Source organism: Oncorhynchus mykiss, chromosome 14 (genome assembly GCF_013265735.2).
Source record: "Oncorhynchus mykiss isolate Arlee chromosome 14, USDA_OmykA_1.1, whole genome shotgun sequence".
NCBI lineage: Eukaryota > Metazoa > Chordata > Actinopteri > Salmoniformes > Salmonidae > Oncorhynchus > Oncorhynchus mykiss.
The window spans coordinates 27,921,907-27,941,357 of NC_048578.1; the positions used below are offsets into that span (position 1 = coordinate 27,921,907).

Sequence of the window (19,451 nt, forward strand, 5' to 3'; positions counted from 1 at the left end):
CACAGACACACAGAGATACAGACCATGGATATTATAAAGGTTACCAGCCACAGAAACACAGAGATACAGACCATGGATACTATAAAGGTTACCAGCCACAGAAACACAGAGATACAGACCATGTACTTTATAAAGGTTACCAGCCACAGACACACAGAGATACAGACCATGGACTTTATAAAGGCTACCAGCCACAGACACACAGAGATACAGACCATGGATATTATAAAGGCTACCAGCCACAGAAACACAGAGATACAGACCATGGACTTTATAAAGGCTACCAGCCACAGACACACAGAGATACAGACCATGGATATTATAAAGGCTACCAGCCACAGACACACAGAGATACAGACCATGGACTTTATAAAGGCTACCAGCCACAGACACACAGAGATACAGACCATGGACTTTATAAAGGCTACCAGCCACAGACACACAGAGATACAGACCATGGATATTATAAAGGTTACCAGCCACAGACACACAGAGATACAGACCATGGGCTTTATAAAGGCTACCAGCCACAGACACACAGAGATACAGACCATGGATATTATAAAGGCTACCAGCCACAGACACACAGAGATACAGACCATGGACTTTATAAAGGCTACCAGCCACAGACACACAGAGATACAGACCATGGACTTTATAAAGGCTACCAGCCACAAACACACAGAGATACAGACCATGGGCTTTATAAAGGCTACCAGCCACAGACACACAGAGATACAGACCATGGATATTATAAAGGTTACCAGCCACAGAAACACAGAGATACAGACCATGGACTTTATAAAGGCTACCAGCCACAGAAACACAGAGATAAAGACCATGGACTTTATAAAGGTTACCAGCCACAGACACACAGAGATACAGACCATGGACTTTATAAAGGTTACCAGCCACAGACACACAGAGATACAGACCATGGACTTTATAAAGGCTACCAGCCACAGACACACAGAGATACAGACCATGGACTTTATAAAGGCTACCAGCCACAGACACACAGAGATACAGACCATGGACTTTATAAAGGCTACCAGCCAAAGAAACACAGAGATACAGACCATGGACTTTATAAAGGTTACCAGCCACAGACACACAGAGATACAGACCATGGACTTTATAAAGGCTACCAGCCACAGACACACAGAGATACAGACCATGGACTTTATAAAGGCTACCAGCCACAGAAACACAGAGATACAGACCATGGACTTTATAAAGGCTACCAGCCACAGAAACACAGTGATACAGACCATGGATATTATAAAGGTTACCAGCCACAGAAACACAGAGATACAGACCATGGACTTTATAAAGGCTACCAGCCACAGAAACACAGAGATACAGACCATGGACTTTATAAAGGTTACCAGCCACAGACACACAGAGATACAGACCATGGACTTTATAAAGGCTACCAGCCACAGACACACAGAGATACAGACCATGGATATTATAAAGGCTACCAGCCACAAACACACAGAGATACAGACCATGGACTTTATAAAGGTTACTAGCCACAGACACACAGAGATACAGACCATGGATATTATAAAGGCTACCAGCCACAGACACACAGAGATACAGACCATGGACTTTATAAAGGCTACCAGCCACAGAAACACAGAGATACAGACCATGGATATTATAAAGGCTACCAGCCACAGACACACAGAGATACAGACCATGGACTTTATAAAGGTTACCAGCCACAGACACACAGAGATACAGACCATTGACTTTATAAAGGCTACCAGCCACAGAAACACAGAGATACAGACCATGGACTTTATAAAGGTTACCAGCCACAGAAACACAGAGATACAGACCATGGACTTTATAAAGGCTACCAGCCACAGACACACAGAGATACAGACCATGGACTTTATAAAGGCTACCAGCCACAGAAACACAGAGATACAGACCATGGACTTTATAAAGGCTACCAGCCACAGACACACAGAGATACAGACCATGGACTTTATAAAGGCTACCAGCCACAGAAACACAGAGATACAGACCATTGACTTTATAAAGGCTACCAGCCACAGACACACAGAGATACAGACCATGGACTTTATAAAGGCTACCAGCCACAGACACACAGAGATACAGACCATGGACTTTATAAAGGTTACCAGCCACAGACACACAGAGATACAGACCATTGACTTTATAAAGGCTACCAGCCACAGACACACAGAGATACAGACCATGGACTTTATAAAGGTTACCAGCCACAGAAACACAGAGATACAGACCATGGACTTTATAAAGGCTACCAGCCACAGACACACAGAGATACAGACCATGGACTTTATAAAGGCTACCAGCCACAGACACACAGAGATACAGACCATGGACTTTATAAAGGCTACCAGCCACAGAAACACAGAGATACAGACCATTGACTTTATAAAGGCTACTGAAACACATTTTCACAAACACAAACACAAACTCACACACACACACACACACACACACACACGCACGCACGCACGCACACACACACACACACACACACTCACACACTCACACAAAAACACAGTCCCTATGACAGATGATATAAAATATTGGTTATATACCATTAACATATATGATTAAAACTACCACAGCATCCAGCCTGCATTGAGAGAGCGTGACTCGTGTCAGGACAGAAACAGAACAGAAGTAACCTATACAGAACACCATTATTCCCATATCCTATTCTCTAGTGATCTGTATACATCGTTACCAAATGGCACCCTATTCCCTATTTAGTGCACTACTGTTGACCAGAGCCCATAGGGCCTCGATAGGGCTCTGGACAATAGTAGTTTACCATCAAGGGAAAGGGGTGTAATTTGGGATGCAGACATCTGTTAACATGTATCTTCCCTAATGGGGTGACTTTACCCATTATGTAAGGCTGGCCTAGAACCTAGAACTCCCAATCAGCTCCGTCGCTCCCGCTGGAGCAAAGCTCCTGTTGCAGTGGAATTCCCAGAGCGGTCTGAGCTTTCAGTACGTGTGGAGAGTAATGGCACGCAAGTCCCTGGAGTGGGGGGAGTGTGTGTGAATGTTTTTGTGTTCCGTTAGTACGTGTTTTCAGGCATGACTAAGATATATTTGTGTATATGGGTATGCAGACCACAGCACAGACACGGTAGTATGGTTACGGTACTGATTGTGTTTGTTGGAACCTCTCGTGACGCCATGTGGTCAAGAAATAGGTCTGTACCAAGCATATAGAGTACCAAACAATGGTATGGGGAGTAGACTGTCGTGGAAATTTCCTGTATTGCCAAATCATGAGAGAGCAAACCACACACAAGTCAGAGTTATCATAAAGTCCATCTTTAATTATATGAGCTTCACCATAGCCCTGTGACTCTCAGATCAATTCAGTGTCTATAAATGAATTCTCTGAGAGTGCTTACAAAACAGTTCTTAGTATCATTTATAGCCAAGACACACCCATCTCAACTCACATGACGAATAACAGATCCTAGGAACATTATACAAAGAACCTTTTACCAGAAAAAAGAGTATCCCATAATTTACAGCATTAGCTATAAATTATCGTTCAGTTTGGTCTCCTAAACCGAAGCTCCTATCTTGTTCTTGGTACCACTTAGGACCTCGACATTACCCCTTCCAATGGCATATATCAATTGTCAATTTCTAGATACTCCCATGAAAAATACAACCCCTCCTGGACAAGCTAACAGAGAGAAGTGACTGGCACACAGACATTTTGGAGCCAACCTAACTGGTTCCCCATTAATCACACCATCCCTTCACATGGTTTAGGAATAGTTAGACACATTCACAGATAAGACCCGACCTCTTCCCTCTCTGGGCCTAAGTAACTTTTTTCCCACATAAGCATACTTCTAAAAATTAACGAAACATCTTATTTATAAATGTTACCTAAAGGATTCTGATTCTGCGACGACAAGACTCAGAGAGGTGATATGGGAGAACGGCTGAGAGAAAAGAGTCTAGAACTCTATAATAATAATTATTATAATAATTATAATACTACTACTAATAATAATATTTTATAATAAAAATAATAATGATAATAATGTACTCCACTGTTCTCTTTAATCTATGGTATACCACTCCAATGTTCTCTTTAATCTATGGTATAACACTCCACTGTTCTCTTTACTCTACTATAGTATAACACTCCACTGTTCTCTTACTCTATGGTATAACACTCCACTGTTCTCTTTACTCTACTATGGTATAACGCTCCACTGTTCTCTGTACTCTACTATAGTATAATACTCCACTGTTCTCTTTACTCTACTATAGTATAACATTCCACTGTTCTCTTTACTCTACTATAGTATAATACTCCACTGTTCTCTTACTCTATGGTATGACACTACACTGTTCTCTTTACTCTACTATGGTATAATACTCCACTGTTCTCTTTACTCTACTATAGTATAATACTCCACTGTTCTCTTTACTCTACTATAGTATAACATTCCACTGTTCTCTTTACTCTACTATAGTATAATACTCCACTGTTCTCTTACTCTATGATATAACACTCCACTGTTCTCTTTACTCTACTATGTTATAATACTCCACTGTTCTCTTTACTCTATTATAGTATAACATTCCACTGTTCTCTTTACTCTACTATGGTATAATACTCCACTGTTCTCTTACTCTATGATATAACACTCCACTGTTCTCTTTACTCTACTATGTTATAATACTCCACTGTTCTCTTTACTCTACTATAGTATAATACTCCACTGTTCTCTTTACTCTACTATAGTATAATACTCCACTGTTCTCTTTACTCTATTATAGTATAACATTCCACTGTTCTCTTTACTCTACTATGTTATAATACTCCACTGTTCTCTTTACTCTACTATGTTATAATACTCAACTGTTCTCTTTACTCTATTATAGTATAACATTCAGCTGTTCTCTGTACTCTACTATGGTATAACACTCCACTGTTCTCTTTACTCTGTGTTATAATACTCCACTGTTCTCTTTACTCTACTATAGTATAACATTCCACTGTTCTCTGTACTCTACTATAGTATAATACTCCACTGTTCTCTTTACTCTACTATAGTATAATACTCCACTGTTCTCTTTACTCTATTATAGTATAACATTCCACTGTTCTCTTTACTCTACTATGTTATAATACTCCACTGTTCTCTTTACTCTACTATGTTATAATACTCAACTGTTCTCTTTACTCTATTATAGTATAACATTCAGCTGTTCTCTGTACTCTACTATGGTATAATACTCCACTGTTCTCTTACTCTATAGTATAATACTCCACTGTTCTCTTTAATCTACTATGGTAAAACACTCCACTGTTCTCTGTACTCTACTATAGTATAATACTCCACTGTTCTCTGTACTCTACTATAGTATAATACTCCACTTTTCTCTGTACTCTACTATAGTATAATACTCCACTGTTCTCTGTACTCTACTATGGTATAACACTCCACTGTTCTCTTTACTCTACTATAGTATAATACTCCACTGTTCTCTTACTCTATGGTATAACACTACACTGTTCTCTGTACTCTACTATTGTATAACACTCCACTGTTCTCTGTACTCTACTATAGTATAATACTCCACTGTTCTCTTTACTCTACTATGGTATAACACTCCACTGTTCTCTTTACTCTACTATAGTATAATACTCCACTGTTCTCTTTACTCTACTATAGTATAATACTCCACTGTTCTCTTTACCCTACTATAGTATAATACTCCACTGTTATCTTACTCTATGGTATAACACTCCACTGTTCTCTTTACTCTGTGTTATAATACTCCACTGTTCTCTTTACTCTACTATGGTATAATACTCCACTGTTCTCTTTACTCTATTATAGTATAACATTCCACTGTTCTCTTTACTCTACTATGGTATAACACTCCACTGTTCTCTGTACTCTACTATAGTATAATACTCCACTGTTCTCTTTACTCTACTATAGTATAATACTCCACTGTTCTCTTACTCTATGGTATAACACTCCACTGTTCTCTTTACTCTACTATAGTATAATACTCCACTGTTCTCTTACTCTATGATATAACACTCCACTGTTCTCTTTACTCCACTATGTTATAATACTCCACTGTTCTCTTTACTCTATTATAGTATAACATTCCACTGTTCTCTTTACTCTACTATGGTATAATACTCCACTGTTCTCTTACTCTATGATATAACACTCCACTGTTCTCTTTACTCTACTATGTTATAATACTCCACTGTTCTCTTTACTCTATTATAGTATAAAATTCCACTGTTCTCTTTACTCTACTATGTTATAATACTCCACTGTTCTCTTTACTCTACTATAGTATAATACTCCACTGTTCTCTTTACTCTACTATAGTATAATACTCCACTGTTCTCTTTACTCTATTATAGTATAACATTCCACTGTTCTCTTTACTCTACTATGTTATAATACTCCACTGTTCTCTTTACTCTACTATAGTATAATACTCCACTGTTCTCTTTACTCTATTATAGTATAACATTCCACTGTTCTCTTTACTCTACTATGTTATAATACTCCACTGTTCTCTTTACTCTACTATGTTATAATACTCCACTGTTCTCTTTACTCTATTATAGTATAACATTCCACTGTTCTCTGTACTCTACTGTGGTATAACACTCCACTGTTCTCTTTACTCTGTGTTATAATACTCCACTGTTCTCTTTACTCTACTATAGTATAACATTGCACTGTTCTCTGTACTCTACTATAGTATAATACTCCACTGTTCTCTTTACTCTACTATGGTATAATACTCCACTGTTCTCTTACTCTATAGTATAATACTCCACTGTTCTCTTTAATCTACTATGGTAAAACACTCCACTGTTCTCTGTACTCTACTATAGTATAATACTCCACTTTTCTCTGTACTCTACTATAGTATAATACTCCACTGTTCTCTGTACTCTACTATGGTATAACACTCCACTGTTCTCTTTACACTACTATAGTATAATACTCCACTGTTCTCTTACTCTATGGTATAACACTACACTGTTCTCTGTACTCTACTATTGTATAACACTCCACTGTTCTCTGTACTCTACTATAGTATAATACTCCACTGTTCTCTTTACTCTACTATGGTATAACACTCCACTGTTCTCTTTACTCTACTATAGTATAATACTCCACTGTTCTCTTTACTCTACTATAGTATAATACTCCACTGTTCTCTTTACCCTACTATAGTATAATACTCCACTGTTCTCTTACTCTATGGTATAACACTCCACTATTCTCTTTACTCTGTGTTATAATACTCCACTGTTCTCTTTACTCTACTATGGTATAATACTCCACTGTTCTCTTTACTCTATTATAGTATAACATTCCACTGTTCTCTTTACTCTACTATGGTATAACACTCCACTGTTCTCTGTACTCTACTATAGTATAATACTCCACTGTTCTCTTTACTCTACTATAGTATAATACTCCACTGTTCTCTTACTCTATGGTATAACACTCCACTGTTCTCTTTACTCTACTATAGTATAATACTCCACTGTTCTCTTTACCCTACTATAGTATAATACTCCACTGTTCTCTTACTCTATGGTATAACAATCCACTGTTCTCTTTACTCTGTGTTATAATACTACACTGTTCTCTTTACTCTACAATGGTATAATACTCCACTGTGCTCTTTACTCTGTGTTATAATACTACACTGTTCTCTTTACTCTACCATGGTATAACACTCCACTGTTCTCTTTACTCTGTGTTATAATACTCCACTGTTCTCTTTACTCTACTATGGTATAATACTCCACTGTTCTCTTTACTCTACTATAGTATAATACTCCACTGTTCTCTGTACTCTACTATGGTATAACACTCCACTGTTCTCTTTACTCTATTATGGTATAATACTCCACTGTTCTCTTACTCTATAGTATAATACTCCACTGTTCTCTTTAATCTACTATGGTAAAACACTCCACTGTTCTCTGTACTCTACTATAGTATAATACTCCACTGTTCTCTGTACTCTACTATAGTATAACACTCCACTGTTCTCTGTACTCTACTATGGTATAATACTCCACTGTTCTCTGTACTCTACTATGGTATAATACTCCACTGTTCTCTTTAATCTACTATGGTAAAACACTCCACTGTTCTCTGTACTCTACTATAGTATAATACTCCACTGTTCTTTGTACTCTACTATGGTATAACACTCCACTGTTCTCTGTACTCTACTATAGTATAATACTCCACTGTTCTCTTTACTCTACTATTTTATAATACTCCACTGTTCTCTGTACTCTACTATGGTATAACACTCCACTGTTCTCTTTACTCTACTATGGTATAATACTCCACTGTTCTCTGTACGCTACTATGGTATAATACTCCACTGTTCTCTTTACTCTACTATGGTATAATACTCCACTGTTCTCTTACTCTATAGTATAATACTCCACTGTTCTCTTTAATCTACTATGGTAAAACACTCCACTGTTCTCTGTACTCTACTATAGTATAATACTCCACTGTTCTCTGTACTCTACTATAGTATAACACTCCACTGTTCTCTGTACTCTACTATAGTATAATACTCCACTGTTCTCTGTACTCTACTATGGTATAACACTCCACTGTTCTCTGTACTCTACTATAGTATAATACTCCACTTTTCTCTGTACTCTACTATAGTATAATACTCCACTGTTCTCTGTACTCTACTATTGTATAACACTCCACTGTTCTCTGTACTCTACTATAGTATAATACTCCACTGTTCTCTTTACTCTACTATGGTATAACACTCCACTGTTCTCTTTACTCTACTATAGTATAATAATCCACTGTTCTCTTTACCCTACTATAGTATAATACTCCACTGTTCTCTTACTCTATGGTATAACACTCCACTGTTCTCTTTACTCTGTGTTATAATACTACACTGTTCTCTTTACTCTACCATGGTATAATACTCCACTGTTCTCTTTACTCTACAATGGTATAATACTCCACTGTTCTCTTTACTCTGTGTTATAATACTACACTGTTCTCTTTACTCTACCATGGTATAATACTACACTGTTCTCTTTACTCTACCATGGTATAACACTCCACTGTTCTCTTTACTCTGTATTATAATACTCCACTGTTCTCTTTACTCTACTATGGTATAATACTCCACTGTTCTCTTTACTCTATTATAGTATAATATTCCACTGTTCTCTTTACTCTACTATAGTATAATACTCCACTGTTCTCTGTACTCTACTATGGTATAACACTCCACTGTTCTCTTTACTCTACTATGGTATAATACTCCACTGTTCTCTTACTCTATAGTATAATACTCCACTGTTCTCTTTAATCTCCTATGGTAAAACACTCCACTGTTCTCTCTACTCTACTATAGTATAATACTCCACTGTTCTCTGTACTCTACTATAGTATAACACTCCACTGTTCTCTGTACTCTACTATGGTATAATACTCCACTGTTCTCTGTACTCTACTATGGTATAATACTCCACTGTTCTCTTTAATCTACTATGGTATAATACTCCACTGTTCTCTGTACTCTACTATGGTAAAACACTCCACTGTTCTCTGTACTCTACTATAGTATAATACTCCACTGTTCTCTTTACTCTACTATGGTATAATACTCCACTGTTCTCTTTAATCTACTATGGTATAATACTCCACTGTTCTCTGTACTCTACTATGGTAAAACACTCCACTGTTCTCTGTACTCTACTATAGTATAATACTCCACTGTTCTTTGTACTCTACTATGGTATAACACTCCACTGTTCTCTGTACTCTACTATAGTATAATACTCCACTTTTCTCTGTACTCTACTATAGTATACTACTCCACTGTTCTCTGTACTCTACTATGGTATAACACTCCACTGTTCTCTTTACTCTACTATAGTATAATACTCCACTGTTCTCTTACTCTATGGTATAACACTACACTGTTCTCTGTACTCTACTATGGTATAACACTCCACTGTTCTCTGTACTGTACTATGGTATAATACTCCACTGTTCTCTTTAATCTACTATGGTATAATACTCCACTGTTCTCTGTACTCTACTATGGTAAAACACTCCACTGTTCTCTGTACTCTACTATAGTATAATACTCCACTGTTCTTTGTACTCTACTATGGTATAACACTCCACTGTTCTCTGTACTCTACTATAGTATAATACTCCACTGTTCTCTGTACTCTACTATGGTATAACACTCCACTGTTCTCTTTACTCTACTATAGTATAATACTCCACTGTTCTCGTACTCTATGGTATAACACTACACTGTTCTCTGTACTCTACTATGGTATAACACTCCACTGTTCTCTGTACTCTACTATGGTATAACACTCCACTGTTCTCTGTACTCTACTATAGTATAATACTCCACTGTTCTCTTTACTCTACTATGGTATAACACTCCACTGTTCTCTTTACTCTACTATAGTATAATACTCCACTGTTCTCTTTACTCTACTATAGTATAACACTCCACTGTTCTCTTTACTCTACTATAGTATAATACTCCACTGTTCTCTTTACTCTACTATAGTATAATACTCCACTGTTCTCTTTACCCTACTATAGTATAATACTCCACTGTTCTCTTACTCTATGGTATAACACTCCACTGTTCTCTTTACTCTGTGTTATAATACTCCACTGTTCTCTTACTCTATAGTATAACACTCCACTGTTCTCTTTACTCTATGGTATAACACTCCACTGTTCTCTTACTCTATGGTATAATACTCCACTGTTCTCTTACTCTTTGGTATACCACTCCACTGTTCTCTGTACTCTACTATGGTATAACACTCCACTGTTCTCTTTACTCTACTATAGTATAATACTCCACTGTTCTCTTACTCTTTGGTATACCACTCCACTGTTCTCTTACTCTATGGTATAATACTCCACTGTTCTCTTTACTCTACTATGGTATAACACTCCACGGTTCTCTTTACTCTACTATAGTATAATACTCCACTGTTCTCTTTACTCTACTATAGTATAATACTCCACTGTTCTCTTACTCTTTGGTATACCACTCCACTGTTCTCTTACTCTATGGTATAATACTCCACTGTTCTCTTTACTCTACTATGGTATAACACTCCACTGTTCTCTGTACTCTACTATGGTATAATACTCCACTGTTCTCTTTAATCTACTATGGTATAACACTCCACTGTTCTCTTTAATCTACTATGGTAAAACACTCCACTGTTCACTTCTGGAGTGGAGAACTGTGAACTTTTTCTTCCACGTTTCTTCTGGTTCTATGGTATAATACAGTATTCTCACTGATCTTTGGGTTCAATGGTATAAACAGTCATTCCCACCGCTCTGTATTCCGTACTTTAGGATTCTATGGTAATCATCTCCATTGAGACAGATTATCCTCTATCAGCATGCTTTACCATACAGAAGATGAAAGACCTCATGGGGTGTAGAACTATCCTCAGCAGGGACTGAGAGGTGGAACAAAACGAGAGGTGAGGAGAGGAGGGCAGAGGAGAGGAGCAGAGAGGAGAGTAGAGTAAATGAGAGGAGAGGAGAGGATAGGAGAGGAGAGGAGGGCAGAGGAGAGGTGAGGAGCGTAGAGTAGAGTAGAGGAGAGGAGGGAATGGGAGGGCAGAGGAGAGGTGAGGAAAGGAGATGAGAGGAGGGCAGAGGAGAGGAGAGGAGGATGATTGAGATGTAGAGAAGAGGAGACAAAACGAGTGGAGGGGAGTGCATGATCGAGGGGTGGAGGAGAGGAGAAGAAAGGAGAGGAGAGGAGAGGAGAGGAGAGGAGAGGAGAGGAGAGGAGAGGAGAGGAGAGGAGAGGAGGTGTGCCAGACAGAGTAGACAGATGTTAAGGGTCTTTAGTAACTCTGTGGGTCTCTGAGTCTCTGACCCTTCCTGTCATCCTCCACCCAGAGTTACACTAACAGGACATACACACAGCCAGGGCCTGCTCTGACACTTAGCAGTGTTCTCCCTGTCAGAGGAACACTGGGTAATGAGGGAGGAGAAGGGTGTGATACGGTACTAGTCCTGGTGCTGCTGTCTCTAAGGGCTTGGTACTGTACTGGTCCTGCTGTCTCTAAGGGTTTGGTACTGTATTGGTCCTGCTGTCTGTAAGGGTTTGGTACTGTACTGGTGCTGCTGTCTCTCAGTGTTTGGTACTGTACTGGTCCTGCTGTCTCTAAGGCTTTGGTACTGTATTGGTCCTGCTGTCTGTAAGGGTTTGGTACTGTACTGGTGCTGCTGTCTCTCAGTGTTTGGTACTGTACTGGTACTGCTGTCTCTAAGGGTTTGGTACTGTACTGGTCCTGCTGTCTGTAAGGGTTTGGTACTGTACTGGTCCTGCTGTCTCTAAGGGTTTGGTACTGTACTGGTCCTGCTGTCTCTAAGGGTTTGGTACTATACTGGTCCTGCTGTCTCTAAGGGTTTGGTACTGTATTGGTCCTGCTGTCTCTAAGGGTTTGGTACTGTACTGGTGCTGCTTGCTGTCTCTAAGGGTTTGGTACTGTATTGGTCCTGCTGTCTCTAAGGGTTTGGTACTGTACTGGTCCTGCAGTCTCTAAGGGTTTGGTACTGTATTGGTCCTGCTGTCTCTAAGGGTTTGGTACTGTACTGGTCCTGCTGTCTCTAAGGGTTTGGCACTGTACTGGTCCTGCTGTCTCTAAGGGTTTGGTACAGTATTGGTCCTGCTGTCTCTAAGGGTTTGGTGCTGTACTGGTCCTGCTGTCTCTAAGGGATTGGTACTGTACTGGTGCTGCTGTCTCTAAGTGTTTGGTACTGTACTGGTCCTGCTGTCTCTAAGGGTTTGGTATTGGTCCTGCTGTCTCTAAGGGTTTGGTACTTGTCCTGCTGTCTCTATGGGTTTGGTACCTGTCCTGCTGTCTCTAAGGGTTTGGTACTGTACTGGTCCTGCTGTCTCTAAGGGTTTGGTACTGTACTGGTCCTGCTGTCTCTAAGGGTTTGGTACTGTACTGGTCCTGCAGTCTCTAAGGGTTTGGTACTGTACTGGTCCTGCTGTCTCTAAGGGTTTGGTACTGTACTGGTGCTGCTGTCTCTAATGGTTTGGTATTGGTCCTGCTGTCTCTAAGGGTTTGGTACTTGTCCTGCTGTCTCTAAGGGTTTGGTGCTGTACTGGTCCTGCTGTCTCTAAGGGATTGGTACTGTACTGGTGCTGCTGTCTCTAAGTGTTTGGTACTGTACTGGTCCTGCTGTCTCTAAGGGTTTGGTATTGGTCCTGCTGTCTCTAAGGGTTTGGTACTTGTCCTGCTGTCTCTAATGGTTTGGTATTGGTCCTGCTGTCTCTATGGGTTTGGTACCTGTCCTGCTGTCTCTAATGGTTTGGTACTGTACTGGTCCTGCTGTCTCTAATGGTTTGGTATTGGTCCTGCTGTCTCTAAGGGTTTGGTACCTGTCCTGCTGTCTCTAATGGTTTGGTATTGGGTCCTGCTGTCTCTAAGGGTTTGGTATTGGTCCTGCTGTCTCTAAGGGTTTGGTACCTGTCCTGCTGTCTCTAATGGTTTGGTATTGGTCCTGCTGTCTCTAAGGGTTTGGTATTGGTCCTGCTGTCTCTAAGGGTTTGGTACCTGTCCTGCTGTCTCTAATGGTTTGGTATTGGTCCTGCTGTCTCTATGGGTTTGGTACCTGTCCTGCTGTCTCTAATGGTTTGGTACTGTACTGGTCCTGCTGTCTCTAAGGGTTTGGTACTGTACTGGTCCTGCTGTCTCTAATGGTTTGGTACTGTACTGGTCCTGCAGTCTCTAAGGGTTTGGTACTGTACTGGTCCTGCTGTCTCTAAGGGTTTGGTACTGTACTGGTCCTGCTGTCTCTAAGGGTTTGGTACTGTACTGGTCCTGCTGTCTCTAAGGGTTTGGTACTGTACTGGTCCTGCTGTCTCTAAGGGTTTGGTACTGTACTGGTGCTGCTGTCTCTAATGGTTTGGTACTGTACTGGTGCTGCTGTCTCTAATCCCTATAACTGGAGCAGCAGACTCAGGCAGAAGACCACTGATCATATGAATAAGGATTACTTATCATACCAGGGGTATCAGGTCATCATGCCAGAAGAGCTGAAGAGTGTGAATGGTTAAATGGTTAAATCAAGGTTTCCATGGGTTAATTATTAATAGTAGAGTTTCACGTGTACTTTTTCAGAGGGTGACCATGGGAGTCGTCTGTTACAATTGTACAATTTCTGAGTGGCGAGGTGCAAGTAGGCTAGTCTATTTCAGGGAGCGCTCTACGTAGGGTGAGTCACCATACATATGGAAGACACACACACACACACACACAAACACACACACACACACGTGGCGTGGAGAATGCTGTTTTTCTGCGGTGGGGCAGGCCTATTGGGCAGCGACTGTATTTGTCTGTCTCTCCCCTCCCTCCCTCCCTCCCTCCTCTGCCTCTCCCCTCGGCCCCTCCCCTCCCTTCCCTCGGCCCCTCCCCTACCTCCCCTCTGCCCCTCCCCTCACTGTAATCTGGCCCTGTGCTTTGAACAGGCTGAACATGCTGGAGCCTCAATCTGTTGGGTGAATACAGAGAAACATGAGGCCTGGACCACCCACAGACAAGACGTAGCAGAAAATAACCCAGCCCCAGACCAGCAAAGGCCAGAGCAGACCAGACCTGAGAGGGAAAAGAGAGCAGCACACTGCCAGAGCAGAGAGCAGAGATAGAGATGTGTTGTGGTGCAGTGAAAAGAGAGGAAGAGATATATGTTGTAGTGCAGTGAAAAGAGAGGAAGAGATATGTGTTGTAGTGCAGTGAAAAGAGAGGAAGAGATATGTCTTGTGGTGCAGTGAAAAGAGAGGAAGAGATATGTCTTGTGGTGCAGTGAAAAGAGAGGAAGAGATATGTCTTGTGGTGCAGTGAAAAGAGAGGAAGAGATATATATTGTGGTGCAGTGAAAAGAGAGGAAGAGATATATCTTGTGGTGCAGTGAAAAGAGAGGAAGAGATATGTGTTGTAGTGCAGTGAAAAGAGAGGAAGAGATATGTGTTGTAGTGCAGTGAAAAGAGAGGAAGAGATATGTCTTGTGGTGCAGTGAAAAGAGAGGAAGAGATATGTGTTGTAGTGCAGTGAAAAGAGAGGAAGAGATATGTCTTGTGGTGCAGTGAAAAGAGAGGAAGAGATATGTCTTGTGGTGCAGTGAAAAGAGAGGAAGAGATATATATTGTGGTGCAGTGAAAAGAGAGGAAGAGATATGTGTTGTAGTGCAGTGAAAAGAGAGGAAGAGATATGTGTTGTAGTGCAGTGAAAAGAGAGGAAGAGATATGTGTTGTAGTGCAGTGAAAAGAGAGGAAGAGATATGTGTTGTAGTGCAGTGAAAAGAGAGGAAGAGATATGTGTCGTAGTGCAGTGAAATGAGAGTAAGAACGAAAATGAAGGTAACAGGATCAAAACAGATGGAGGCCATTTTGGCTCAACGGGAGGCAGTGGCAGACCAGGGAATGAGAGGGAGAGAGAGAGAAGAGAGAGAGAGAACAAGTCAGCAGGAGAGAGAGAGAGAGAGAGAGAGAGAGAGAGAGATAGAGAGAGCTCACTGCCCACAAAATGAGGTAGAAACTGAGCTGCACTTCCTAACCTCCTGCCCAATGTATGACCATATTAGAGAGACATATTTCCCTCAGATTACACAGATCCACAAAGAATTCGAAAACAAATCCAAATTTGAAAAACTCCACAGAAATTCCACAGTGTGCCATCACAGCAGCAAGATTTGTGACCTGTTGCCACGAGAAAAGGGCAACCAGTGAAGAACACACACCATTGTAAATACAACCCATATTTATGCTTATTTATTTTATCTTGTGTCCTTTAACCATTTGTACATTGTTAAAACACTGTATATATATATAATATGACATTTGTAATGTCTTTACTGTTTTGAAACCTCTGTATGTGTAATGTTTACTGTTAATTTTTGTTGTTTTTCACTTTATATATTCACTTTGTATGTTGTCTACCTCACTTGCATTGGCAATGTTAACATATGTTTCCCATGCCAATAAAGCCCTTGAATTGAATTGAATTGAATTGAGAGAGAGAGAGAGAGAAAAAAGAGAGAAAAGTATGTGACATAGGAATCATGAGTACTGCTGTCAGTGATATGTCAGTGGAACCCAGAGGATGCATTGATTAACCTCTCATGTCCATTTCTCACCTTTCTTTTCCACATCTGTCTATCCCTCCATCTTCCACTTCTCACAGTAAATAGAAAGCCCATCATGCTGCATATAGACAGTCTATCATGGTACTTAAAATGTACAGTTACCCTAATCTGTGCAGAATTTATCTCGCAATGTAACATTATGTTTTCAATCGACAGGTCTTCAGAATGTGAACCTAAATGCCAGAAAGTCAACAATGTCATCCCTTTTCTCCCCCTCCCCCTCTTCCGCTCCCCCCGCCCCTCTTCCTCTCCCCACCCCTCTTCTTCTCTCTCCCTCTCTCCTTTCCTCCCTCTCCCCTTCCTCGCTCTCTCCATCTTCCCACTCTCCTCCCCTTCCCTCTCCCCTTTCCTCTCTCTCTCCATCTTACCACTCTCCTCCCTCTCCCCTCTCCCCCTTCCTCTCTCTCTCCGTCTTCCCTCTCCCCCTCCCTCTCCCCCTTCCTCTCTCTCTCTGTCTTCCCTCTCCCCCTCCCTCTCCCCCTCCCTCGCCCCACTCTCCTTGCCCCCAGTCTGTTCCCAGTTCTCTAAAGGTGTCTATGCTATCATTGGCCTCTACGACAGGAAGACGGTCAACATGCTGATGTCGTTCTGCGGGGCGCTGCACGTGTGTTTCGTCACACCTTCCTTCCCCATCGAGACGGCCAACCAGTTTGTGATCCAGCTGAGACCCGAGCTACAGGACACTCTGGTGGGGGTCATAGACCACTACGGATGGACCAAGTTCGTCTACATGTACAGCTCAGATTCTGGTGAGTAAAGGGGTCAAAGGTCAAATTATGTGTTCTCTGAATAGTGTCTGCATGTGAAAGAATAGCTGTACTGGGTCGGCCTGGTTATTCTTCCAACATAATTGCTGGGACCATGCTCAAAAGCACAATGTAAAAGAAAATATAATTGCCTGCTCAGTACGGTTCTGGTCGGCCCTATAGTGTGAAAAGACTATATCAACTTCACAATAATGCACAAATATAAGACAACACGGAACATGTTCCATTTACAGTGCATTCAGTAAGTATTCAGACCCTTTGACTTTTTCCATATTTTGTTACGATATAGCCTTATTCTAAAATTGATTAGATGTTTTTTCCCCCTCATCAATCTAAACACAATACCCAGAAAAAAACAGGTTTTAAAAAATCCAGCATCCCAGAGTCGCCTCTTCACTGTTGACATTGAGACTGGTGTTTTGATCTTCAGTTTCTTGGCAATTTCTCGCATTGAATAGCCTTCATTTCTCAGAACAAGAATAGACTGACGAGTTTCAGAAGAAAGTTATTTGGTTCTGGCCATTTTGAGCCTGTAATCGAACCCACAAATGCTGATGCTCCAGATACTCAACCAGTCTAAAGGTCAGTTTTATTGCTTCTATAATCAGAACAACAGTTTTCAGCTGTGCTAACGTAATTGCAAAAGGGTTTTCTAATGATCAATTAGCCTTTTAAAATGATAAACTTGGATTAACTAACACAACGTGCCATTGGAACACAGGAGTGATGGTTGCTGATAATGGGCCTCTGTATGCCTATGTAGATATTCCATAAAAAATCTGCTGTTTCCAGCTACAATAGTAATTTACAACATTAACATTTCTGATCATTTTGATGTTATTTTAATGGACAAAAAATGAACTTTTCCTTCAAAAACAAGGACATTTCTAAATGACCCCAAGCTCTTGACCGGTAGTGTGTATATTTGCTAAAATGTCTAAAAATCTGTTTTTGCTTTGTCATTATGGGGTTTTGTGTGTAGACTGATGAGGGAAAAAAACATTTGAATCTATTTTAGAACAAGGCTGTAACGTAACAAAATATCAACGGGGTCTAAATACTTTCCTAATGCACGGTAGCAGACACTTACAGTCATACATTCTTTCACATACTGGTGGTCCCGGAAATCGAACCGTCTATCCTGGCATTGCAAGCGCCATGCTCTACCAACTGAGCTACAGAGGACCACGACATTACTGTAAAACACAACCACTGGCTGGTTTGTCAAGGTTGTCAAGGAGACCAAGTGACACGGTAGTGAAACAGAGTGATTTTCAGCTGACTATCCAGGCTAATATACGGGGGAGTTGCTGGAGGTTTGGTAGGATCGCTGGGGCACAGGGTATGACGTTCCAGGTGAGTGTCAGGAATAGCTTTAGAAATGGAACATGAGCCTGTAAAATCTGCACGTTAGAGAACGTTACACACACACACACACACACACACACACACACACACACACACACACACACACACACACACACACACACACACACAAACGTACTTACGCACGTACATGTACAACTGCGTGAGTGTTGCACGCGCACACGTAAACACGTACACAATAAATACTTCCTGCACACACACACACCTCTCACAGGTCCTGTCTTGTGCAAGACATCAGTTGTCATACCAACCACAGTTAGTCATTCACTGATTGCCATGGTGACAGTGGAGGGGTAAGGAGTAGCCATTGTGTCCTTTCACAGTGAAAAGCCTTTTCAGCCACGGCTCTAGGAAACACCTGCCCATGGACAGACAACACACACAAAGACACACAGACACAATGATTTGTCACACAAGGAGTAGGAGAGTGTTGAATATCTCTAACGCTCTCATTTTGTCAGGGTATTTGAAAAGCATACTTGTATGTCAGCAAGAGGAAAGCAAACACGTTTCAGCTGCTTCATTTTCTGTCGGTGCAAAAAAAAACAGAGAAAAAATGACGCACCTGTCCACACCAGGTGTCCTCTCATCTCCTCGCAGTCTCTCCCCTCCTCTCCCCTCCTCTCCCCTCCCCTCCTCTCCCCTCCTGTCCACACCAGGTGTCCTCTCCTCTCCTCCCAGTCTCTCCCCTCCTCTCCCCTCCTCTCCTGACAGTCTCTCCCCTCCTGTCCTCCTAGTCTCTCCCCTCCTCTCCTCCTAGTCTCTCCCCTCCTCTCCTCCTAGTCTCTCCCCTCCTCTCCTCCCAGTCTCTCCCCTCCTGTCCACACCAGGTGTCCTCTCCTCTCCTCCCAGTCTCTCCCCTCCTCTCCTCCCAGTCTCTCCCCTCCTCTCCTCCTAGTCTCTCCCCTCCTCTCCTCCTAGTCTCTCCCCTCCTCTCCTCCTAGTCTCTCCCCTCCTCTCCTCCTAGTCTCTCCCCTCCTCTCCTCCCAGCCTTTCCCCTCCTCTCCTCCCAGTC

General features: G+C 41.3%; 1 protein-coding gene across 8 annotated transcripts in view; it reads left to right on the plus strand.

Moving 5' to 3' along the window:
- The window catches only part of LOC110489094 (glutamate receptor 1), a 157,831-nt gene that overhangs the window by 28,769 nt on the left and 109,611 nt on the right, over window positions 1-19,451 (plus strand). For all 8 annotated transcript variants that reach the window (XR_005035968.1, XR_005035967.1, XM_036943242.1 and 5 more), the window contains exon 3: window positions 16,793-17,032. Coding sequence is in view for 6 of the 8 variants with exons in the window: in XM_036943242.1 (XP_036799137.1) it covers window positions 16,793-17,032 (240 nt within the window). In the remaining 2 variants the exon portion in view is untranslated. The remainder of the gene's footprint in view (window positions 1-16,792; window positions 17,033-19,451) is intronic.